At 40.0% G+C, this 25,613-nt stretch overlaps 2 protein-coding genes across 4 annotated transcripts; one reads left to right on the top strand and one right to left on the bottom strand.

Moving 5' to 3' along the window:
* Positions 1 to 184: 184 nt before the first annotated feature.
* Positions 185 to 9,088, top strand: csf2rb (colony stimulating factor 2 receptor subunit beta). 3 transcript variants are annotated; one of them, XM_040006074.1, is made up of 15 exons: positions 185 to 335; positions 1,818 to 2,014; positions 2,368 to 2,485; positions 2,584 to 2,762; positions 2,853 to 3,007; positions 3,510 to 3,654; positions 3,886 to 4,018; positions 4,142 to 4,296; positions 5,176 to 5,309; positions 5,474 to 5,654; positions 5,775 to 5,868; positions 6,005 to 6,071; positions 6,205 to 6,284; positions 6,517 to 6,679; positions 7,441 to 9,088. In XM_040006074.1, exons 2-15 carry the CDS (start codon positions 1,909 to 1,911, stop codon positions 7,867 to 7,869), a joined length of 2,139 nt encoding a protein of 712 aa, XP_039862008.1. In that variant the 5' UTR covers positions 185 to 335; positions 1,818 to 1,908; the 3' UTR covers positions 7,870 to 9,088. The 3 variants fall into 3 exon arrangements, with proteins under 3 accessions (XP_039862008.1, XP_039862010.1, XP_039862007.1); XM_040006076.1 differs by having other exon boundaries at positions 185 to 339; XM_040006073.1 differs by lacking the exon at positions 185 to 335 and having other exon boundaries at positions 1,349 to 2,014.
* Positions 9,089 to 12,405: 3,317 nt separating this feature from the next.
* pdgfbb (platelet-derived growth factor beta polypeptide b) lies at positions 12,406 to 25,414 on the bottom strand. Its single transcript, XM_040006077.1, has 8 exons — positions 24,511 to 25,414; positions 19,256 to 19,352; positions 18,420 to 18,476; positions 17,238 to 17,431; positions 16,936 to 17,124; positions 15,941 to 16,742; positions 15,298 to 15,457; positions 12,406 to 15,196 (listed from the first exon to the last, which is right to left on the bottom strand). The coding sequence occupies exons 1-7, from the start codon at positions 24,574 to 24,576 to the stop codon at positions 15,315 to 15,317; spliced, it is 1,548 nt and encodes a 515-aa protein (XP_039862011.1). The 5' UTR covers positions 24,577 to 25,414; the 3' UTR covers positions 12,406 to 15,196; positions 15,298 to 15,314.
* Positions 25,415 to 25,613: the final 199 nt, after the last annotated feature.

Genomic DNA, 25,613 nt, shown 5'->3' with positions numbered 1-25,613 from the left:
TTTCTGTGTCCTCGGAAACAAAAACATGAATCATACTTGTCGTTTCTGAATTTCATAAACTTCTAAACTAAACCAAAAGCCTCCACTGCGTCTTCCTTCTGCACTTTGGCTTTTTTCGCAAGAAGTGTTGCAATCCGACAGCATGTTTTTAGAGCTTGTCATTTAAAACAGCTGATTATGCATTTGACGTGAAGGTGACATTAAATGCTACTGTGGACAGAAAAGGGGAAATTGAACTCGTCACGGAGGAAACTCCCACAGACTTCTCGGCTGGCTGACAAGAAGGAAGCCACAGTGAGAGAAGGACAAAGGAAAAACAGCCTTCACAATCTATGGTAGGTAAGTGAGCCATTTATTTTATACACCCTTGCACTGTGTTGGAGATCATGGGTGAGCTAGGAAAGGGGTGAACGCTTGCCTCTCACAAGTGCTACTTTTTCACAGCTAGAAAATCATGTTGCTATATTATTTTAAAAGTTATTGACGTCTGATGTGTGAGCATCAGCTCTATTTAGAAGTAATGATAAAAATCCACAAAAGTCAAATACACAGGTTTGCTTTTTGGGCTTCATCAGAGCTCATTTTAAAATGTGTTGAGCTCATGAAAGCGGACATGAATTCCCAGCATATGTCATCCTGTGACTTCTTCTCCTTTGATTTGCTCAGAATTTTCACAATCAGATGAGAAATTGGCTGAGACTCTTCAGAAACATGCGCACTTCTCTTTATGAACGCTTAAAATATCGCCCAGAAAATACAGTGAGTGTACAAAATGAAAAAAATAGCTTAAAACAGTAACATACAGGTGTTTCCAGGTGCTGTGGGTGTTTTTTGTTTTCGGGGTTTTTTTTGTTTGTTTTTTTACATTTACATTTTTTACTTGTGCTATTTTCTGAAAATCATTCTGTCTTTGATTTCAACTCAACTGATGGTTTCCACTTCTACAGTGTGGCCTACTGCACCTCTGACAATAACAGGTTGACAAGGTTGTTTAGTTTCAGAGTGAATACTGGATTCCCACATTCTCCTGAACGGGGGTTCCCCCAACCTTCTACTGTAAACAGCAGCTCTAAAGGCAGAAGTAATGCCTGAGTGACCCTTAAAATCCCCCGTTGATATTCTAAAACAATGTACTGAAGTCTTTTTTTCCCTCATTTTTCTGTAACTTTATTACCATTTCAGGTTGCATTCACGTTTTTTATGATTGTACATCAAATTTTATTTAAACATGTTGAGGGATCAATTAAAAAAAATGACAAATGCATTTCACAAAATGTCATTTTGATTTAATTTGCATTTATTTGTCAAAAATGTACAAGGTTTTACTGTTTTTACATTGTCAAAAAAGTGGACGCAACATGAATCAATTGATTTTCTTCTTGCAATGTGGGTAAAAAAATTGATTTTTTTATTTTGTGTTTTTTTACATTTAGTCATTGTACAGTGTTTACATCTCTTTAAAACATAAAAAACAGACATTTAAAACAAAAAGAAAATGCCCACCACCACCCCTCACTCATGCACATATACAAACACCCACACATACGCACACAACTTAACCACACATATGTGTGGCGGTGTGTGATCCCCAGTGTGTTTATTTCTTTTTATCTGCGTCTATCACATGTGAGAAAAAGAGATAAGAGAGAGGCGGATGTGTGGTGACATCCCACAACAAGCAGACACTCAAAGCGGAAGAATGCTCGTAGTGTGGTCATGACTCATTTGTTCATTGTTTCTAGTAAATGAACTAATTCTTCTCCCCTCTCTCTCTCTCTCTGCCTCACACACTGCCCTCTGCTCCGTCTTGTCTTCAGACTTCTTGATGATATCAGTAAAAGCAGTTGGGCAAGTTTCGGGAGGGCAGCTCATAACAAAAGGGCCACCTTGCCCTCACTGGGTGCAATAATGGTGCCTCTCTTCTGGCTTCTGCTTTTGGCAAAGCTTCCTAAGCTGGCTCTTTTCTCCGGTTCAGATCGTTGTGTAATCCAGGAGATCAACAACTCACAAAATGGTAAATATATGCCCAGTGTAATCCTTCAAACAACTACATTTTTAATTGTTTTTCATTTTTATTGTACTTTCATTTTAAAATACAGTGACTTTTGCATATTTAGCTTATAATAGTTTTTCATGCAAATCGTGCCATAAGCACCTAAAATCTGATAAAGGTTCTGAGGAAAAGTAAAGCAAAAAGGCTAACTGTCATATGAAATGTATTTTGTTATGAAAGGTGAAGTGTAAGAATATCTTAACTGTTTTTTTTTATATAATTATAATCATTTTGAGTTGAAGATGACTAAAGATTACAGGAATACAACAAAGCGACTGCCCGATTACCTAAAATGCTTTTCTTTTTCTGCTCAGTGTCTTCAATACTGGAATCATTACAATGCCATAATAACTACATGTCCCATGTCCACTGCAAGTGGAGGCAACACATAAACACACAGTTGGAGCTCTGGGTCGATACAGGATCTGGAAGGTAAAAAAAAGGGACAAAAGACGTGAAGAAGCAAACAGAAAAAAAAGATACATGGGACGCCTTTTTCAAGGAATAACTCTGTGTTCATGTCCTTGCAGGGAGGTGAAGTGTGAGCCATTTGATCCTAGAGATGCAGCTAAGCACAGGGATGTCCGCTGTAGATATAAAGCCAATGCATTTGGCATCGGCTTAAAACACACCGCCTTCTTCCTCCAAAACAAGACTTGTCTCTCCTCCTCCTCTGTCCAGCACAAGACTCTTCATCTTTTACAGCACCGTGAGTTTAACATTCATTCTGTTGTGCTTCCTGTAGCATTCAAGTGAAACTAAACACTCAGGGATGTTGTGCGCGTTTGCATTTTTACAGTGAAAGCACTCCCACCAGCGAATCTCTCCACGCACGATGCAGCTGATGGTGGCCGAAAGCTCATTTGGTCCAGCCCCTACCCTCCCTCCTCATCCCTGAAGAAAAACCTCACCTATCAGCTCAGCTATAAGACGCACAGAGAGGACAACTGGGTGGTAAGCATCGCGCATGCAAGCTCATAACTGGATTGAAAATGCCTCATCTTTGTAGCACGTCAGTTTAACTGAAAGGTCGAAAATAGAAACCGAGGTAGCATTTAACACTCTTCATACTTCCTTGCAATATATTTAGCAATAATAATGAAACCAGTGACCTGATGCCTATAAATCACATTTTAGATTTCCTCTCACAGGAAAGCTTCAAACCTACGAGACCCTCGAGTCAGAAGCCTGGCAGCTTTAAAGAAATAGAAAAAACAGATTAGGATACACCTGGGGAGGTTCTGAATTCAAACATAAGCATACTAACACATTCACAGTTTGGATTTAAACAAATAACGCAAACATACATTTACATTCTAGGTAGCTAAAAACCTGGAAAATAAAATCAGAATGCACATAGAACTCAGTAGCTGATCCAAATACTTTTTTAACCTTGAATAAATGTCAATAAATAAATATTCCATAAGCCACTCACAACACCTGATTCTCTTTGCAGACTGTGAATGTCACAAACACCAGTATGACACTTGAGAGGCAGCTGTTGCGTCCAGGTCAAAGGTATGAAGCCAGAGTGAGGGCCTGGGCCAGCATGGGCCTGTGGAGTGACTGGAGTCCTGTGGTGACCTGGCACACTAAAGAAGGTAAATTAAAGAAATCGGTTCAACTTCAGCTCTGAATAAATTGGTTGGCATGTTTAATATATTGAATAATTTTGCACAAGTAGTGCCTTTTCCTTCTTAAGGAGACCCACACTCTTATCTGCTTTCCTCACATTTCTAATCTTCTCCCTCTGTCCAATTTTATTGGTTAGAGATAAGTCTGGGGCTTTGCAGCTGTTGTTATTAGCTCTTTTTTTCTCTCTTGGGCCACAGACTTTAGGCAGCTTCCCACTTTGCATTGTGTACTGGACGGAGAGAAGGAGGTAACATGTAGCTGGGAAGTGAGCAGAGAGCTGGCTCACATCATTACCTACCAGCTGGCCTGTCGACACAATGAGAGTGCGCCGTAAGTTGAGCGTGACGCTGGCAACACCACCTGGCTGGAAATGAAAAATGCACCTTCATCATTCGTCCATCCATTTGTCAGACCATTCGTGTCATTTCCTCTGCTTACAACCTCTGCTTTCAGGTTTGAGAGATGTTGTTTGAACCCAGCAGTCACTTCTGACCTCACCAGGATGATGCTGAGGTACAGCTGCACGCTGTCTGTCACAGACCCAGAACATCTGCAGCTGAACCTCCAGCCAACACACAGTGCCAAGAGTTTTAAACTCTACCAAAACAGTGAGTAAACATGTGACTGGAGCTACAGCATTCTGGTCGGGTGCTCCAACCTGGGAATAATTCTTGTTCTTCTAAATTCCAAATCCACACTCAAGGAGCGCTTAGAAAAAAGGGTCTTGATTGAGTAGCCCCACCTACTGTTTAAATAGCACTATTGCACCCATTCCGTACCCAATAGACTGTGTACCCAATATATATATATATATATATATATATATATATAGATATATAGATATATAGATATAGATATATATAGATATAGATATAGATATATAGATAGATAGATAGATATATCTATATATATAGATATAGATAGAGATAGATAGATAGATAGATAGATATAGATATATATATATATAGATATATATAGATATATATAGATATATATATAGATATAGATAGATAGATAGATAGATAGATAGATAGATAGATAGATAGATAAGACCCCTTTTGGTACTTTCCACTACAGTCTGTCATGAAAAAACAAACAAGCATACACACACACACACACACACACACACACTAACTACATCCTGTGGGGCTTATTTATTGGCATAATGCATTCCCTAAAGTTAACCAATGAGCTTAAGAATGAATGCCTAATCTCTGCCCAGACGTGAAATCTAAAATCAAATTTTACCCTAAAATTTAATAATACCCTAAAAAATTAGCATGGGCTAATTTTAGTCTCTACAGTAATACAAGTCCTTACAGGTTGGTGGGCAGTAAGATTAAAGTCCCCACTTGGCAAGATAAACGAGTGCAGACACTAAATCACAAGGCAAAAGCGATACCACACACAGCTGTTAAATATGCATAAAACTTTCCACAATAACTTTAGCTATACACGAACTTCTCTGCATTGCTCTTATTCCACAGTTCGTCCCAACCCCCCACAGCATGTAAATGTGACGGAAGAAGACAATAACTGGATCGTGAAATGGACCGAACCAAACAAGAGTCAAAAACACGGCCTGTATTATCAGGTCCTTTATTACAGGAAACAAGATGAGGTAAGAAGCCTTACTATCAGTGTTTGTTTTTTTTAATCTTGATAATTGCATTGGAATTCATTCCCATTAACTATAAAAGACGTACTAATTTAAAGGTGACGTAACTGAAAAAAATAACAAAAAATCAGGTACATATATATATTATTTATTGGGGTTTTTTTTAGAATTCTTCTACGCTACTGGAAGTAAGGGATTTAACTTCTTGGACCATCCTTGGAAAATGTTTAGCCCCACTCCAGGATTACCAGGTCAAAGTTAGGTCATTGGTTGTCCCTGGATCAGGTTCAGAGTATAAAGGAACCCCATCAGAATGGACGGATCCTGTGGAGTGGACCACTAATGAAGGTTTGTGGGCTTTACTTTCAATATGTTTAAGCTTAAAACTTAAAAAAAAAAAGAAGCATATCATGATTCACGTCATTCCCCCAATAACACGATCATTAATTCTGTTTTCCGCACCAACAGTCTGGTCCCCCACAACCTGGATCTATATACTTATCACTGTAGCAGTGGCTCTAGTCTTCCTCATTCTGTACCGCACTATTCCAGCTTGTCGAAGGTACATTATTTGTGTAAAGCAAAAATTAACTACTGCCATCAAAAGTATAAATAATGCATTTATTATGTTCTAATTTCATAAGAATGATTTTTTTAAATGATAAATTAACCCTATTTGCATAAATTTTAACCACTAGGAATGTAATTGGGTGGGTGGACTCAGTTCCTTCTCCAGGAAAAAGCAAAATCCTGTCAGAGTTGATGGTAAGACTTGTTCAGTTTACAGTTTGCTGTTTTTTTTTTGCTACTTCTTTATCTTTATATAAATGTTGCACACTTGCTGTTTTTATATGTAAATGTGTATTTCCTTTTTTCTCTACATCTATTTGCGATCCAGTCCCCCGGCAGTCGGACCCTTACGCAGACTGAAAAGCTGTATATTTGCAAAGTGCAACAACTGGACGTCTTATCTACATGGTAATATGTTTCACACTTGACCTGTCCGGAGGTCTGCACATTTTTTTTTAGTAAAAGAAAACACTTTCAGCATCAGTGATACTCTATAGCTGTTCCCTCAGATAACTCACACAGACAGACCGTTCAGTGCTCCTGAATGTCACCAATCACTGGGCGTAGCTCCCAGAAAGTGAATTGCAAAATGACGAGCTGTTACATAAATCAATAAAATTCTTATTTTCTTCCCCTGCAGCTCATCACAAGCTTCGCTGTGGCCGACCAAGGACACAGAAAAAAAGTGCCTGGATCAGGATGAGGGTTGCTGGAGCTGTGATAACCTGCCCTCTCCTACTGAGGAGGTTAACGTCTCTGACACTTCTGCGATAAGCTTCACCGGGCCATACATCCTCTGTCGGGTCAGCTGCTCAGAAACTCTAACCAAGTCATTTGTCATGTGTCCAGAGCCTGAAAACCAAAAACATGAAACTCAATTTATATTAAACTAGCCTTAATCAATTTTGCATATCCACATACTGTATGGACAACTTTACTTAATAGTTTTCTTGCTAATAGTTAGATGAGAAGAACACACTTTACACACTATATTGTCTAGAATTTTAGATAATTTCTTAATTAGGTGCAATGATAGAAAGTCCCTGGTCCTATTAAAAAAACATCCCTGTAAGCTATATATGAACTAGATATAGCCACTGTGACACTGCCCACTGGTTTAACGACTGATAGCCTGAACCTCTGAGTTTTAACTGCAGCAGTTGTTGCATCAGTAAAAGCACAGCATGCAGTTCTGGCACTTTGTTTTTATTTTTTCCAGAACAGACACACAAAACAGAATGTCACCTATAGCGGTGATGGGAAGTGCCATCACCGCTAGGTTAGCAGTTTCCCACTGATTCCGGTGTTTGTGCTAAGATTTTTGGCCACTTAATTCACAGAGATGAAAGTTGTACCAGCCGTTTCATCGAAACAGAAAGTGAAGATGTAGATTCGTAGAAAAACACCAAACTGTGCCCTTCATGAATGTGTCAAATAAAACTGTGTTACTTGAATCTATGTATAGCAAACCATAAATGAGCAAACATCACTGGTAAAGATAGAAAGAAAAGAAAAATTAAGGCATTTGATTGAAGACTAAACAGCACTGTTTCTTATCTGACAGTCGCCGGAGCCAGCCCCCGAGTCAGTGAGTGTCAAGGATGAAGAGATGGACACAGAAACCCCGTCAGATGACTCTGCATCGCCTTCTCCTGTAAATTTCACTCTTTTCGGCGAAGGCTATGTGTGTCTGCCCAGACACAGCAACTCCAGATCCACACAGGACCTCATGTCCCACTGTGATGAAAACACGAGCACACACTGGTGTGACAGTGCTGAGCAGGACCAGAGGTGCAATGATCCAACACCATGGCTCGTTAACTCGGACATCAAGCCTGGCTTTAGCGAGCCCACCGTTGGGGGCAAGCCGCCAGAATACACGTCGGGACCTTTCACCCACTGGCCTGAAGGGGCCACCGTACAGGCGTCAGGGTACTGCCACCTCCCCACAGCCTTCATGCAAGAGCAGCGCACCAGCCTGCATAATTCATAAGAAGATTTTATCAAAAGAGGACCTATCACTTTCTCTGCACACGAAACAACTTTCTTTTTGCATAAACTTTTCACTTTATTCTGAGTTACTGATGCTTCAATGTGAAAAAAAATTCCTTCTAGCATTTTTGAGAAGCTTTGTGCCTGTTTTTAATCTTAACTGACAAAGTGGCTCCATAGTGTAGTGGCTTATAGAAAAGGCGAAAGATCTCAGTTTTGATCCCAGAAGGAAATGCAAATGACTCTGGAGTTGTGTCAGGAAGAGTATCCAAAGAAAAATCAAATATACTGAAGTGTAGTTTAGTGTCTCACCATTTGAGGGCAATAGTGAGCCAAATTTTGTAGGTGGTCTATAAGCTTATGAGGGATAGAATGCAATATTATGGGAAGCAAACTAAGCCTTTTCTTTTAACTTTTTTAGATAATTTCCTGGCATAGACTGGGATGGTATGTAATCCAAATGTAATCCAAAAAGCAGCCATGCAAAACAGCTTTCGTGATTCTCAATGCGTTCAATTTTTGTTCTGCCTGTGTCTAAGCGTTGCACCATCTTTTCAAATGCATGGCACCATCATTTTACTTGCTCGTGTAATCTTTCAGCGTAATGACAGCCTTTCACGCAGGATGTGCACATTTAGCCGCAGACTCTAAGAACTCAGTTGAAATTTAGTCTTCTTTTATTACTTCCTCTAATTCCTTGTTGCCTTCACAGCTGAAGGGACGCAACTATGTGAACTTCACATCATGGAAACAGTGTGTGCTGTACGTTTGCCAACTGTAACATTCACTGTGGTCATGTACAATATGCGTGTTTTGCACAGAAGTGTCTGAGTTGAGACCTTGTTGTCAGTGTTGTAGCCTAAGTGTTGCCAAAGGTGTGTAGAACATGCCATCTGCATTGTGATGTGCTGATTGTGCTAAGATATGCATAACCAGTGCCGTGTGCAAAGGTTTTAGTTTAGAACTGATGTCAGCAAAGGCACAGAGACGTAAATCTAAACACATAAAGTCTATTTTAATGTAGGTAATGGCATTCAAAGGTGAAGGAGCACAACTCTGCCTGTAAATACAAAAGAAGAGAAAATAAGAAATGTTGGGCTGCCAAACTATGTAATATATATATATTATAAATGCACTCTGTCTGTAGATGTTCTTTATGCTGAAGGAAATAAACTTGTGTAAACTGCTGTCAGCTGTAATTAAAAGAATATTATATTTTTGCTGGGTTTCTGTCTTAAATTCAATATAATGAAGATGTGACCGAAGGTCCTTAAGGTAGAAGACAGTTTGATACAGTGAAGATGCAAAGAAATATCAAAAGTAAGATGTTACTATTACTGATGTACCATTATGAGTACCGCTAATATACTGAAAACACTGATGCATTGAAGTGCATGCTTTATTATGGCAGCTGGTCAAAACTAGACTATAAAAAACTTTGTACTTGTCCACTGGATTCATTCAACTGTGATGAGATTTCCAGTTCAAGACGAACTGAGTCTGCATAATTCTCAGACCAGTGTGTTTCAGTGTGGCGACAGTGTTCTTTGCGGTGCATGTCTCTCTGCTTTCTCCAATCATAAGCTGCATCTCTGTAGCCAAAGAGCTGATAATCCTTCTTCAGGTTGTCCTTATTTTGTAGTTAAATTCATTCGCATGCAATATTAGTAATTCTGGATTCCTGTTGAGCAATTTTATAGCACTTAAGCATTATAGCATTAAATATAGGTTCAGTTTAGGCTATTTGGGGCATTTGTTAACTTACTCAATAGCTAACTCAACAATTGTTGAGACGAGTGTTGTGTGGCCCAAATATAATGACAAACATTGCAACTGGCTTATACAAGGTGTACTTGTGTTTTGCATTGAGGCAGGCAAACTTACCTGTCCATTAATGAGATCAAATGTGGCCCATAAAAACAAGGTGAGGAAAATTCTTTGCAATGTAGTTTTTTAAAAGCTAGGAGTAGGTGTGCAGCTACCTTTTCTTAATATAGCATGGCTTTTTTAAGGTTTTGTGGTTGATTTTTTTTTTTCAGCTAAGTGTGAAAGTACCATTTATAGTCCAGCCATTTTTAGTGCAGTACTGTTACTGAGCAAACATACAGAGGTATGACCAAAGCAAATGTAGGCTGGCATTGTGTTTATTTGTGTTTTATAGGAAAACCCCCCTACAAATTTTAAGTTCAGGTTTAAAAGAAATGAAATGTTGTGCAGCATAATTGTAGTTGTGATCATTTGCATTTTAACACTTTCATATTCCTTGCCTGTTTTTCTAATGCACAGAAGCATCCACGTACACAGAGACAAAGATAATTCGTTTGTATTTATCGTGTTTTGCTGAAAATGGTTTTGTAAATTGGAACAGATTGTGTTTGTGTGTATGTGCGTGTCTGCGTGGTGACTGTATTTCTTAACCTCATACACCGGTGTTGGGAGCATCACACACAGTTTCACAGCGTTATCTAATTTATTGCTCTGTTTATCTTCCCATCTGTTTGGCCTGACAGGACTGCAGAGAGTTTTCAGGGGCTGCTAGTTTCTGAAAGCAGGTGTGAGTGTGCATGTGTGTGTGTGTGTAATACACAGAGTCTGTGGTATGCATGCATGTTTTAGGTCGCTATGCAACATAACTGTATCAGAGTCACCTCATGAAGATATTGTGCTTCGGTGATCAGTGATTTGTCTCAGTGTTAGTGAACTATAAGATTGTCACTCTGTTCTCTATGCAGAAAACACAATGGTGGAATTCCAGGCATGCTGATATCAACTTCCTGTGTTTTCAACCCATCGTTAGGTACAACTTCCTGCCTGATGAGATCGAGGATCAGTTTGACATTCGCTAACTGAGAAATGATGCTTATGTTATGCTTACACACTCATTTATTTGACCTGCAATGTGTCCGTGGAAGGTGAGGGGAAGGTGTTTGATGTGTTTTCCCAACATTCCAGGCTTTTCCAAATACTATGCCCCAAAAAGCAGACACATTCCTTGGTCTCGCTGTCGTCGTTACGGGCCTATTGTTCTGAGGCCAGGGAGTGAGTGACGGACACATTCATATTAAGGAGAAATGGAAAGTGGTCGAGATAAAGCACCAAGGTATGTTTTGATGGAAAGACCAGACTGCTTAATGACGGGGGTATTTGTGTGGTCATCTGTGTACGGCATGTCCCTGTCCTTTGTCGTACATAAAAACAGGAAAATAAAAGTGCTGGAAGGTGTAGGGGGTGCGTGGCGCCACACGGATGCTTGTGTAACCTCCTGTTCAAAGGCCTCCTGTTTCCTTACTACTGTGCATTGGGGAATCTGAGCCATACCGGAGCACACATACTTATGACATGTCTTTCAAAGCAGCCTGGACATTAAGATAGGTTTTGTCAGTCTTACTTAAGTCTCCATATTTGCAATCTAGATGATGAATGAGTAAAAGAATATCTCAGAAGGATTTTAACTTTTTACACAATTTTCCCTTGTTTGGAGCAACCAAATGGAACTTTTAAAGCTTTTAAAGGAAAAAATGAAGACTTTATTGAAAACTTAATATCGCCTATTTTCTGTAAATATATGTATTTAGCATGTGGCTAAAACAAATTCAATCATAATCCTAGCCCTAGTTGGCCAGGTGGATGTAAATAAGATTAGAGCTGCAGCTAGTTCTGCATGGTTGCACTCTCCCGAAGGTCCCCACATGTTTGAGTGCCTGATTCCACATGCACTAACCTTATGAGGTTCACAAATTCACTAAATTTACCCAGACTTTGTGAACTATAACCCTACTGAACCACTATAGTTTCAGCATGTGTTTTTCTGTCAATCTCCCAAGTCTATCAGAGCGCTAACTTACAGCCAAAGCAGCTCTGAATCCTGACATAACTAGCATTATGAAACAGGATGGTCAACATTTGGGTCATGATGTGTTTAATTTGCATTGAAGCATTTGTCAGGTTTTGGGTCATGATTGTTCATTTATTAGTTCCAGTGGCTGTGTGCTGGTTAGGTAATTGTGTTGTTGAGACCTAACAAGCCATAATGTCCTTTAAGGTCAGTCAGTCAGCTATGAGCAGTCCCGTGCCTTTAGTCCCTGTCCCTCAGAGACACTCCCACTCTGCTACGGTGGCTGACCCCTCTATGTATGTGAATGAGCATGAGCACTGCCTGTGTGTGTGTTTGTCGCAGTCAACAAGCCTCAGTGCACGACTCTCGCCTGTTTTTGTTTGAAGGCTGCGGGGGGTTGGGGAGCTGGGTGGACACCCATGGAAAAACAGGCATCCCACCTCAATGCTGAATTTGGAGATGGCCTGCTGTTTAGGAATAGTATGCCTGTGCAAGATTGACAGTGTTATAGAGGGGGCTGGAAGTAATGCACGAATCACTGAATCACATATGGAGATACAGAGCAAACCCTTACATAACTGTCATTTTTTACAGGCGCAATAATATGAGATCCAGCGTAGTGATTTATGCAGATTAAGGCAAAACGACAAGGTCTTATTTATATGCACTCGCAGCCACATTCAAATAATCCCTTTAACCCTATACTATTCAGGACATTAGTATTTATTATGTCAAGTAATTCCTTGTATGACTGATATGATGACAGGAGCCGTGATGACTTATTGGCTCGATAATTCACAAACATACCAGTGCAGCTGGCTGCTGAGTTGGGGAGTTTTTGCAGCCAAGAGTCAAGTGGGTAATTGTGAAAAACAAACTACAGAGAGAGTGTGTGCCAGAGTTCACCTACAGTACATCAACCCCCACATTTTCTTCTCTTGCTTTTTTTCCCCTTTCTTCCTCTCACACTTTACAAACCCCACTGTACATTTCTAAATATACAAGGTAAGGTGGAAATGATGCCTCTGAAGAGTTGGGGGTGTTTTAGGTTAAACAGCTCAGCTACATATATAAAAATAAACTAAAGTGATAAGTTTATGAACATTTCTGTATCCAGCCTTAAAATCCCACATGAATGAGGATAGTCTCACAGTCTCAGCACTCAGGTCCAAACCAAATAATATGATCTATTTTCTTTTCATCTATCACCATCATCCAGTCAATATTTAAACTATCCATGCTTTACTGGGTGGCTAAACTGATGATACTCCTGATAAATGTTATGTCATTTTGTTGACAACAAAATGAAGCTAGCGTAAAATGACTAAAACTGCAGTTTGTTGAACTGAAAGATGAGCCCAAACATGTACAAAACAAGTTTATAGCTCAATTTAGATAAAAGTTTTTGGTCTGCATTTTCTTTCTTCATAACTGACTCATTGGGCCTCAAAGTTATACTGAGGTGAGAGCTAACTATGTTGCTAGCCGTCTGCGAGGCTTCACTTCAGCTAACTGTAGTCACTGTTTGAGTTGTCTTTTTGTCCTTTATAATGCAATTTTTAAATGCTTTTTTGCATTTACTTGTATGTCACTTACTGCTTATTATCAGGAACCTGTGCCAAAAACATTCAGGCTATGCATATTGCTAACCAAGCTATTGCTAACTGATAACCAGCCAACTGTCTGACCAGGCTCCAGGCTCCAAAGGGCCAAAATGGTGATGGCCATAAAAGGAAAGGTCAAAGTGACATTATAGCAAGTAGTCTATGGTTTAGTAATTTTTAGTAATTTCATGTGCTGATATGCTAAATTAAGCTGCTAAACATGATGAAAAGAAATGGTACCTGCTTAGTATTTGGAGGAAACACGATCATTTAAGCATGTAGCACTGGGCTTAACTGCCTTGAATTAATGAAAGGGAATAAAAACACATACAAAGAAGTTTCAAGCACATTAGCTTCTTATACCCATATGAAAATAGCATTATGTGGCAAAGTTATCACAAACATTCTCTTTTTTTCACCAGATCAGGTAAGAAAACACATTTTTTTTAAAAAGTAACAGTTGTCAGATGGTATAAGGAACATACATACAAGCCTTTTTTCAATAACTTAAAATGTTCTGACTCTAAATTATCAGACACAAAATAGCATCAGTGTGTTTCTACATGCTGTTATTAAGGGAAACAGAAAGGTCATAAAAACAACAACATTTGTAAAGTTTATCTTAGTTTTCTTGTTTTAATAGCTAACCCTTGAGTTACTGGTTTTCACTCTTTTAGTTGCCTGTAAATGAAATCAAATATAATGTGTTGTAGGCTCCCTACAGAAATACACTCTGGGGTTAGGACTTTAAAATGAATGTGACTGCTTGCACCAAAACATATCTGGTGGGGGAGAGACATTTCTGTATGAAAGGAAAAAAAATATAGATGTGAGCAGAAACACATACTGAACCACACAGGCATACAAAGCAAACATGCACGCACTATTTGACACTGAAGCTGAACAGGATACTGGGGTAAACTGACAGGATTAGTTTTTTTATGTTCTGTCCCTTTGTTTAAACCTCGCAGTTATTATGACACAATGAATCTTTTTTTTTCAGACTCTATCTCAGCCACATGTTGTTTGCAGTATTTTTTATAGAGAGTAGTAACAGTAGCAACAAATAAATAAGAAACACAGCACACAGTCAGGTCACAAGCCAATTCTTGTTTCACCCATGACAATACTTTGAGACAAGGAAACCTCATTAATGCAAAACTATATTTTTTCTATACCCATATAAGTGTAATTCCAGTGTTTGCAATGAGTTACATAAAATTAAATACGGTTTGAGAGAGACCATCATTTTTAATGAGCTAATAATTGATATCACACATGGAAATTCTTCTGCTCCTGCAGTGTATTGACAATATAATAATCTCTGTTATTATATTATCCAATTAGAAAAACAGCTAAGTTAGGCTTTTTTTGGTTAATTTTTACACCAGATATACTCCTTATTCTAATCTGACTGTGGTTATCAAACAATCCAGGCTTTCAGCAACAAACTCCTTATACACTTGGTTCTGTCAACATTTAAGTGCAGTTTCTGTCTGCTGATATCAAGACAAGGTTCCAAGGAAACTTTTGAAATTGCACTATTTTATACAGTTCTACAGCAATGCAGTTTCATTTCCCCACAGGCACAGTGCTTGCACACAGTTCATCAGTCTTTGGGTGCCACTTGTTGCTTCATACCATCAACTGTCAAAGAAGCAAGCATTCTCTGGAGAAGGTCCACCTTTTCTTTACACTCCATTTTCTTGTTTCCCCCTCCTCTGTTACTCCCAGTATAGGTAGAGGTTCACCAGACAGTCATTAGTAGTGTTACTGAGATCTCACAGGACGAGCAGGTTACTGACAAATGAATAAATACTTGTACAAAGGGAGTCCATTTGGGTCTTCTCTGGGTTATCCATAAAATGCACCATGTTCTCTTTGTGTCCCTGTGGTAGAAATACAGGAAGATGGGATTACAATAAGAAACATAAAGCAGAATTATAATTGTTTTTTGTTTTGTTTTGTTTCATATATTCTATGAACTAACCTGGGTTTCTTTTAGTTCTACATCAGCATTGCTCTCATGGCTGCTTTACTAATCCGTCTGCGATTCTTCCTCATCCTTTTTGTTTTTTGTGGTCGAGTTGGGAGTCTGGGGGCCGTAGGAGCCAATGGCTTTTTTGTGGTAGTTGTCGATGTTGTTGTCTCTGTAAGATGGAAAACAAAGAGTGTAAGAGAAAATTACAAAAGCTGTGCATAACATTGGCTTGAACAGGCTTCAGTCGAACTCAGCAGATCAGCTGATGTCAGTGCCAGCTCACTTTGATTGTTTACTCAGTTGCTGGCAATCTGTAGGCTGCTTTGCAACCCAACTTCATCCGAGCTTTTCCTTTACATGCTGTGTCTTACTTAAAAAGCAATCAGCCTTTTGCTTTAAATGTATGCACATGGAGGGGGCCTCATGCTTTCCACATGTGTGCATGAACTATGGGACAGTCCCACAACTGAACCATAACATAAATATGAATTACTGCAAATGGAAATATCTTTTTTGACTGAAGTGGTCCTGACTCTACATACAATCTTGTGATAAAATATACTCTTAAGTAATTTAAACACACTGTTTTAGTTAATTGAACAATTTACTTAATTCTGCACTGTTTAAAAAAACGTTTAATAATCTCTGTTACCTGGTTTCTGAGTTGTTTGGTGACTGGGATGATGTTTACCATGTAGGTGCCGACTGACTGTCTCCTTTTCTTTCTGCCTTTCTTCCTCTCCTCGCTTCATCTGCTGCTGTCTCAGTATTTCCTTTTCTTCGTCCAACTTTTTATGGAGAAGCAGAAGCTCTTTTCTCTCCTCCTCCAGTTTGGCTTTCGCAATCTGTAATATCCTCTCCTCCTCTGGAGTCTCGTTTTCTCTTTGTCGCGCCAGCTCACGGGGTTCCGGGTTCGGTTCTTTGGTAGGTCGGAACCTGCCCCTAACTGTGTCAGTGACGGTTTCCTCGGTAGGGCTGAAATTTGTTTCAGGAGTAACATGCTGAGAGAATCCACTTGTGTGAATCTTTGGGTATTTGCCTTTGTCTTCTTGCCACAATGGGCTGTGTGTTTGTGTCTCTTTGTTCTCCTCGTTAACTTTGATGTGCAACCCGTTCCCACCTTCTACCAACTTGTTCTTCACCTTAGTTCCAGCTGTATCCACTGAGGAGGCAGTTTTGTTGGCATCTGAGACCACGCCATCCTTCCTCTCCACATTCTCAGTTTCTTTAGCCTCAACAAGCTTGCTGATGTTATGAGCCCAGTGTGGAGCAAAGAGAACGGCTTCTCCAGAACGAGAAGTGCCCTCCCCAGCAAGACTGTATCCTTCTCCGGGCTGAGTGAAGGTGTCTCCTCTGGGGCTCCATTGCTGCTTCAGGAGATCCTCCAGGTGGGCCCTCTGGTTCTGTTTGAGCTCATCCAACTGATGAAGCTCATCCTTGGAATGCACCTTAACCTTGTCAGAAAAAAAGAAACAAAATTCATTTTACTTTTATTTTATCTACAGCTATACATGCACTGCAGTGCACAGGCTACAACACAGTCATGCTTGGAAATAAAAATTCAATTGCTTTGCACTGTTATGACAAAGAGACAAAAGTAAGTGTTAATTCTGAAAAATAATGATAGTAAGCAGAGTTTCTGTCCACCTGTTCGTGTGCATGACCTTGGCTATGCGTCTGGTTTCGATGCAGGTAGCCGTGCTGCCTGCGAGAGGATTTCTTCTTGTGTGGTGGAGGACGAGGAGCAGTCTGACATCTGCACTCCACGTGATCCACAACTGACACCACTGCTTTAGCATAAGTGGGTTTCTTGTTGATGTACTCGACCTTCATAACCTAGGGAGTTTGAGAATAAGATGGGAGGAACAGGAAACAATTCTGAGAACAGCACTAACGGATGTGCGTGTGTATACATGTATGTGTATATAGCTCCGTGTGATGTTGTTTACCTGCAAGTATCTTTTGTGTGTGACAACAGGAACACACTGCAAGCTTTTAGTGTTGCAGCAGCCAGAGCAGCGCTGCACCTCAACACAGGGTGGCCATAGCAGGAAGTTAGCATTGCTCCGGTCCAACATTGCCCTTGTGACCTCAACCACTTCTGTTCGAACTTTACACAGAGCCTGCTGGGCCGGCTGGGCATCTGAGCCATGAGACACAAGTGAACATGAGTATTAGGGCAGAAGTGGTGTTAAATTAGTATTTCAAACATCCATCCAGCACTAAATTCATTTTTTCTTTTTTTCCAGCTTGCTCATTCATCCACTCTAATAAGACTACCTTGTTTTCATGTCTGTTTATGCGATAGTAAAACACAAGCTCCTGTCTGATCACCTGTCAGTACTGCGTATTAGCACTTCAGCAGCTTGTAGACCTGAAGCACGAAGCTTCAAAGAAGAAAATATGCTAGAGCTTCTTCTCATCAAAAGGCAAAGATTAGCATAGGCCCATTAGTGTCTCTCAGTCAACCAGACGGTTAGTGATTAATGACAAGTAATTCAGATATCTGCTTTATCATAATAATGAAAAAAAAAAACACTTAATGGGAAGGGTTTTAACCGTATCATTGAAACCATACTTGTCACATTAATCACTTCACAGGAAACTTGACTGAACACTCAGGGAAGGGACTCCTCTACTAATGAGGATTGAGTACTGTTACATTCATGAGGAAAATCTGCATGGCGGCACTAAAACCTTCTATTCATCTTGTATGAATATGAACAGAGTAACATTTATCCACACTAGGAAGAATTTCTGTGAAGATCTGAAGAGCCACATACAGATAATAAGTCTTTTTGTCATAACCTCTTGAGAACTGAGGAGAAAATTATCTACCAGTGTAACTTTTTTGTGATTTTCTGCCTCTTTGGAGCTAAAGAGAACACCCAAACACGTGAGGCATGATTGAAGAGGCCAAGATGTCCTCTATTAAGCACATTAGGACTTAGTAGGGTAGCTCAAATAAGTCAAAAGATAAAGACCAAAAGCAAATGTCAATTACAGAGGCTGGGTTTCAGGCATTCACAATACATTCACATCTCAAATACAAAAAAAATATCTTCTAAAATATATTGATGGGAATAAAAAGGAAGTTTGGCTGAAGTTTTGTGGGGGGGTTAAGGGCTCACCGAGGCTCCTTGGTAGTCTGTGACCTCCATTGGCTGCAGAAGTCTCGTCTTCCTCATCTGAAACAGAAACAAAAAACAGCATTTGACTTATGTCCCAGACAAATCATGAGCATTTCATTTTTTTTGCATGGGGCGTCATATATATAATCCAAGGGCTTTTAGCGCCCTCTGTATGTGGAGAGATAAAACACGAGCTTGTGTCAAAAGAGCGGGGAGGAGGATGGGGGCATAGCCGATGTCACATTTGAGTCACAAAATAAGAGACCCAGCCCGAGGGCAACCAGTTGTTACACTTTTATAAATCTAATAAATCTTCTGTGTGTTTCTGTCGTCATGTACACCAATGTATGTTTTATTACAGGTGTGGTTCCTTATTTCAATTAGTGTAAAAAAAATGCAATAATTACCACTTATTACTGTATTTCTGTTGTAATAGGAAATATGTGTTTTTTTCTTAATTGCGCAACATTTTGTTCTTTATTTTGAAAGTGCAACAAAATTCAGCTTTCTCAAACCAACTTTAATCTGTGCTAATGTGTTAAGAAAACCACTTCTCATTGTGACAACAACAATGTAAGAGTAGCATTTTTTTACTTTAATGTCAATACATGTTTAGGGAAGAGCTACAGATATTTTAAAAAGGGCTTTGGGTTGCACTGGATGACTGGGTTTTGTGAACAGAATAAAAAAATGTTTTAGGGGAGCTTAATCTGGTTGTGTGAAAATGGTATTCAATTTACGACGTCACTAAGGCTGGAGTAAAATTGCAGACAGCAACTTGGACTCTGGCTTCAAAGCATGTATCAGTAATAATATTAGAAAGCTCTGGTCTTTACCTACGGAGTCAGAGAACAGCAGCATCTGAAGGTCCTCTATTGAGGAGATGGGGCTGTTTCTAACCAGCTCCACCAGGGCTGCAGGCAGAGCGTCCTCCTGAAACACAGATATATAAGAGACCTTAAGATGCACTGTTCTGGATAGTTTGTGAGATTAAAAAAAAACACAGAAGAAGACGACATTGAGACATATCATCACCAGCACACCTGGCTACCGATGAGATTTTTCCACATCTGTAACATCTGATCTGGGGAAACTGTTGCCAAAGTTACCAAAGCAAAAATCCAAACACCAGATTGAGAACATGGATGTGCTATCACTCAAAATATACAGTTATGTGAAACAGAGATCATTATGCACAATAAATTAAAAATACAGCTGAACCTTTGACCCCTACAATGAGGGCATCTGGTTACTCTGTTTAGCTGCTTGCATGCTGGCATGGTTTGAGAGACACATATTAGCACAGTTCTCAGTGATTGCCTTCATCCTATGATAAAACATCATAAATTTCAGGGTGCCCACTTTCCCCACCCATCACAGTCACCGAATGATTTAATATTTATGAAGACATCCTTGGACATTCGCAGTCTCCAATTTGCAGCTCACTTGAACACCTAGAATTTAGAGCAACATGTTATATGGGGTTTCCTCCCCCATCACCAAAACACCAAATGAGGGGAAAATGGTCTTCGATCCCTGCAGTAGACGTAGAACCACTGAAGTTGTTTGGTGGCACACATAGTCGCTCCTATGTGATTAAACTGATGCATGTATAAACTGTATTCATGTATAAAATCTCAAAAACATTGACTGGGCTTTTAAACACTTCTCTGCTACATTGTTACTCTTGCTGTGTACTCATAGAAAGGTAATTCACCACACAGTTCAATGTTATGACCATGACACAGAAACAGGAATATGGAGCTGTTTTCTAGGAAAACGGTGGATCTGGGCAAATATTTCTATAGTATTAAACCATAAAACCAAAAACAGTCCCACATTGTGAGTCCATGAATTTAACCCCTCTAGTCATTAATGGGTAAGAGCCAGCTAAGGAGGGGGGGAGAATTAACCAAAGCGGACACACAATGGTCACTAAGAGCACGGTGAATGACTATTGGCGTTGTGTCTTCTCATCTGCTAACATTTAGGGGTCAAAGGAGCAAGGAAGCAGTCAGGAAGTGGGGGAAGGAGTGATACAGAGAGGATGAGAGAAGGGAGGCGCATCTGAAAAAAAGGAGGAATAATAGATTAATTAAAGCTGGGCTGAAACGGACGAGGATCAGCCGTGGGTCGAGGCACTTCCTTGCATTGATTTCAGCGCTGTAAATGTGGTTCACTTGCTTTGGAGTCTCACGCTAGAATGGAACCGATGAAAATGACCAAAAGAGCAAATGCGTCAGGCATTAAGTGAACCATGTTCAGTTCAGTAAATGTTACACAAAGCCATCTGGAAATAAACTTTAGTTTTAATACTGATTAATTTAAGGTCTGAAGAAAATAATGAATCCCAGCGGGATGCAGGTTTTAGAAAAAGGAAACGGCCATTCATGCATGAGTATTCTCACCCTGCCCATACTGTTTGCCACTGACATTCCCCCATTGTTGCTCAGATTTTCAGACAGTCAAATAATACAGCAGGGAAATGCCTGCTGTATTACACTCGCATCTCTGCTGCGGAGCTGCCGATGCCCCTGAGGAGTCGTCATGATTATTTCCTCCTTTTGCCAATGGAGCAAAGCTGCCTGCTTGGCTAATTGTGTCTGATGTTAATTATAGGACGTGTGCTTTTGTTCACGGTGGTGCCTGCTGTCATGACAATTTGTGTCTAAGCAGGAAATATTAAATAAACATTTCAGTTCTGATAAACAAAGCAGATGTAAACAGATGCAAACTGGACTGGCAGACTATGTAAACACACTCTGATAATGATTAATGAGCACCTATGGCATGAAGGTGAATTATCAAGGTTAAGAAAAGCGTTTTTTATAGGTGCATTTCATATTTCCTGCAGGCAGAAGCATAAAAATAATAGAGCTGAATGTCATTTTAATACAAACAGCAGCACCTTATTCATTCTGAAAAAGGATAAAAAGCTAACGTTTCTTAAAGAAAAGATTAAACTATCTCAAAATCCAGCTGTAGTTAGTCTGCAGTAGTTAGCCTGTTTGGAATAATTAGCTTCTGCTGACAAAGCATTTGTTTTTGACAGCTGCTAATCTACAACACAAAAGACCACTCCTGCCAAACTGTGTCTTATACCTGAACTATTCAGGTATGTTTTCTCCCTTTTTTCTGCTAATTATGGCAGAAAAAAAACACAAGACTTGACATACTGCAGTATTTATCACCTGAAGAAACTCCCCAACCCCTGGAGAACTCATGGACACATTGAAGAATGCCAGGTACAGGCAGCGGCTGCAGTGGGCAGAGGACGAGAGGGAACATCTAATTGTACATAATTAGAGGGTCGAGTTTGCTGCCGGCGAAGCAGCAGCAGCAGCAGCAGCTATAGCACATGTGTGAGGTTTCACATGTAGTCCCTGAAAGTATGCTGACACATGCTCAATATGGGCATGTGCCAGAAACTGTGAGTTTAATTAATTCCACTGTCATAATTGGCATCAGCACTTGGAAAGGGGCCTGATACAATTTAGCTAAAACTAAATTCCGTTCTGGTGGTCCTTGGCTAGGTGCATATGATCATTACAGCTTTATACGTGACAACCACTTTATATACCAGCAGATTTTTTTCTGGTGAAGTTCTTTTAACAAAGACCATAATTGAACATACAGTCTCTATTATTTCCCCAGCTGCCGTGCCATAAACTTTAAAATCACACGTGGGGAATTTCCAGGTTGTATACCTTCAAAGCCTTTTGTGACTTTCTCCTTCAAAAATACTGTCAAAGTCTTCTTTTACATGTGGTGCCTGCAGAGGCAGTGGAATGGAAAGACAGCTTGATGACAGGAAAGTCAACCGTCATCTTTAAATATACATTTAAAATGTACTTTTATGTGAGGCAGTGATAATGATGGAAGGTTACTTATATGTACACGAGTGGATGAAAGAAGGAAAATGAAGCAATAAAATGAATGTTTAAAGATTCAGGGGCTTTACACGATAAAGATATACTGCAATTCAGCATTTGCAAAGCTATTGTGTTTGTAACTTATTTTCTTTTTACAGACATGTGCATAAGTTCTTTGAAAAGAGAGTCCTGACAGGAGAAAGTATACCTCTCCCATATGGGCTTCTTTCATTGGCTCCCTGTTAAATCCTTCTTACCACATACAATGTCCTGAATAACCAGGCCCCATCTTGTCTTTAAGGCCACATAGTACTGTATTACTCTAATACAGCACTTCACTCTCACACTGTGGGCTTAATTGCGGTTCCTAGAGTGTTTAAAAGTAAAATGGGAGGCAAAGCCTTCAGCTTTCAGGCCCCTCTTCTGTGTAACCAGCTCCCAGTTTGGATTCAAGAGACAGACACTCTCTTTATCAAAAACTTTCCCTTTTGACAAAGCACATATTTAGGGGTGGATCAGGTGACCCCGAATCCTCCCTTAGTTACGCTGCAATAGGTTTAGGCTGCCAGGGGCTTCCCAGTGATGGGCCGAGCGTTTCTTCTTTGCTCACCTTTTTAACCTAACCTCTATGTGTTTATACAGCCCTCTGCATTTAATCATTAGTTAATATTAATCTCTGGCTCTCTTCCACAGTGTGTCTTTTGTCCTGTCTTCCTTCCCTCACCCCCAATCTGTCACGGCAGATGCCCCCCCTCCCCTTATTTGGTTACACTGGAGGTTTCTTCTTGTTAAAAGGGAGTTTTTCCTTCTCATTGTCGCCAAGTGCCTGTTCACAGGTAGTTGTCTGATTGCTGGGGGCTTCTCTTTATTATAGTGGGGTCTTAAAACTTTACAATATAAAGCTCCTTGAGTAGACTATTATTATGATTTGGCGATATGCAAGTAAAACTGAATTGAAATTGAATAAGTTATTCTGGGAACAAACTATACCAACACATCAGTTCTATGGCAGAAAACTACCTCAATCAGTTATGCCTTTTTTCTTGCTTTTGTAAAAACATTGTTTAAGCCTTCACTTCCCACGATTGACTTGTTAACTATTTGTGCTTTAACCCCATTGACATGACATGAATTGCCTGGGTCAGAAACACAGATGAAATCTGCATAGAAGCAGAAGACTGATAAAATCAGACTTCATATCAGCGAAGGAAAAGTGGACAGGATTTGTTCTAAAATGAACATAATATTGTTGTCTAGGTCAAGTGAGTCTTGACCTAGATGAGACCCGTGGTTAAGTTTAGTCTTCCTGCTTGACTTCACCAGATTTTATCCATCTTTTCTGCCTTTATATATTCACTGTTGTTGGCTGATTTTCACCTGTTTCTAAAACACTGTTTTGGCATAGAACATGGTGCAAGAGAAAAGAAGGTGTTGATTAAAAAAGGAAGCAACATATAATCATAAAAACAAAAGTCACACAAAAAAGTACAGAAACAACAAATGTGGTCTCTGTAGGATGGTGTTAATGTATGTTTGAATGCACCGGCTGCCTTTAATATCTGGAACAGCAGCATCTGTAAATGCATCACTTCACCACGTGGTGAAGCATCCAGCTGTAAATGAGCCTATCATGGCAGCGCCCGTTTCCTTGCACATCACCCACAGAGGTTGACCCCTGCATGTGTCTGCCCCTGGGCATCCATTCATAACGCCAGTTAATGGGGAGGAATAACAGTTATCTTCTGTATGAAGAGAAGCAGTAAGAGAAAGACTGAGTCTGAAGTTGGAGGTTTTTTGTTTGGCTGTTTTTTTAAAGGCGGACATGAGCTTAAAAAATAATGACACAGTTTTAACTGTTTTAACAGCATGTGCATTGTAGTTGGAGTGATATGCTTACTCAAAATTTAAAAAAAAAAAAGACTACAAGAGTCAGAGCCCAATGTTAGCCAGAAAATATACAGTAGGCTACCGCATATAGGCCCATTAATATATTTATATGCTTCGAGTATTATATACATATATACTACTATTCAAAAATAAATAAATAAATAAAGACTCCACAACGCTGTTGTGTTTTATATCCTGCCGTAAACTTTTAGATAAACCTTGCGGCTTCACTCGTTGGTGCTACATTTGTTTTATAGTGCTCTAATTTCAGAGGGACCACTAATCCCTCTTAAGTGTCCGAAGAGGTTTCTAGAACTTTGATTTGAACTCACCTCGGCCACGCCAAACCGCAGACACACCGCTAGTAACGCGAGCAGCAGCTGTACCCACGAGCTCATCTTGCTGCCCAGCCTCGAGCCTCTTCGACGGACCGGGCATTTATGGAAGCGCGAGAGAGCCTCTCTCCTCAGCACTGCGCGCGGGGGGACAGCGGCTCGCCCTGCGAGACTGCGCGCGCGTGCGAGCGTCCGTCCACACCGCGGTCCCACAGCAGAGGTGTTCCCAAAAGATGAAGAACAATCCGCTCAGCTTGCACCAAACCTTTTTTTTCCAAGTTCCCCTCGAAATATATATTTAAAAAAAAATTGAGAGCGACAGTAAGCCTCCTACTTTTAGTTCACTCTTCAAAGTCCGGTTTAGTTCACTCAGTTAAGTTCACCTTGATGCGCTGAAGTGTCCGTTTTTGGCTGAAAGCTCAGATGAAAAGAATAAGACCATTTTAGCAAAAGAAATTTCCAAGCAATTAAAGTCTACACTTTAGAAAAATACTTTTAATTAAAAAATATCCAAGATATTTAGAAAGGAAGCAAAGTCAAAATAATTCCAAGTGTGTCCCAAATTAATTTCTTTAAAAAAAAAAGCAATAAATTACAAATCCATTTGAATTTTCATTTCCCGACAGTCAAGAGTCTTTTCCTCTTTAACCGTAACGCGTCCCAAAAGTCCAGCTTAGAGGCAGAAATAACGTCGCAGGAAGATAGTTTGCGGTTCTCTTCTTCCAAGGAGTCTTATCAACAAGCAAACCGCTGTGTGGCTCGGTGCGTCTCAGCCCCTGGACCCGACTGATTACGCAGCCGTGTTGTTGGTGGTGGTGAAGGGGAGAGCAGATTTTCACGAGTGTGCGGTATCTCTGCTGCCCCCTGTCCGGAGAAAAGTCGATGCAAGCCAAATTTGTCCACTAACAGCTGCCTGGCAGCAGCCACTGAGAAATATTTCCTCAGCCATGAATCATTTATGCAGATATTTGTAAGGCTGGGCCATTTTTCCTCCTTCCTCACATGAATCTTTACAACGCACCTTAAAACTTCATTAACTGTAGAAAGCAACCAAAGTAACTGAGTACATTTACTCAACAGCAGTGGTACACCACTTTAAC

The sequence above is a fragment of the Simochromis diagramma genome, unplaced genomic scaffold (genome assembly GCF_900408965.1).
Source record: "Simochromis diagramma unplaced genomic scaffold, fSimDia1.1 OVJJ01000510.1, whole genome shotgun sequence".
In the NCBI taxonomy this organism is placed as follows: Eukaryota; Metazoa; Chordata; class Actinopteri; order Cichliformes; family Cichlidae; genus Simochromis; species Simochromis diagramma.
The sequence above is the reverse complement of the archived record's forward strand: the minus strand, read 5'-3'. Positions and strand labels throughout refer to the sequence as shown.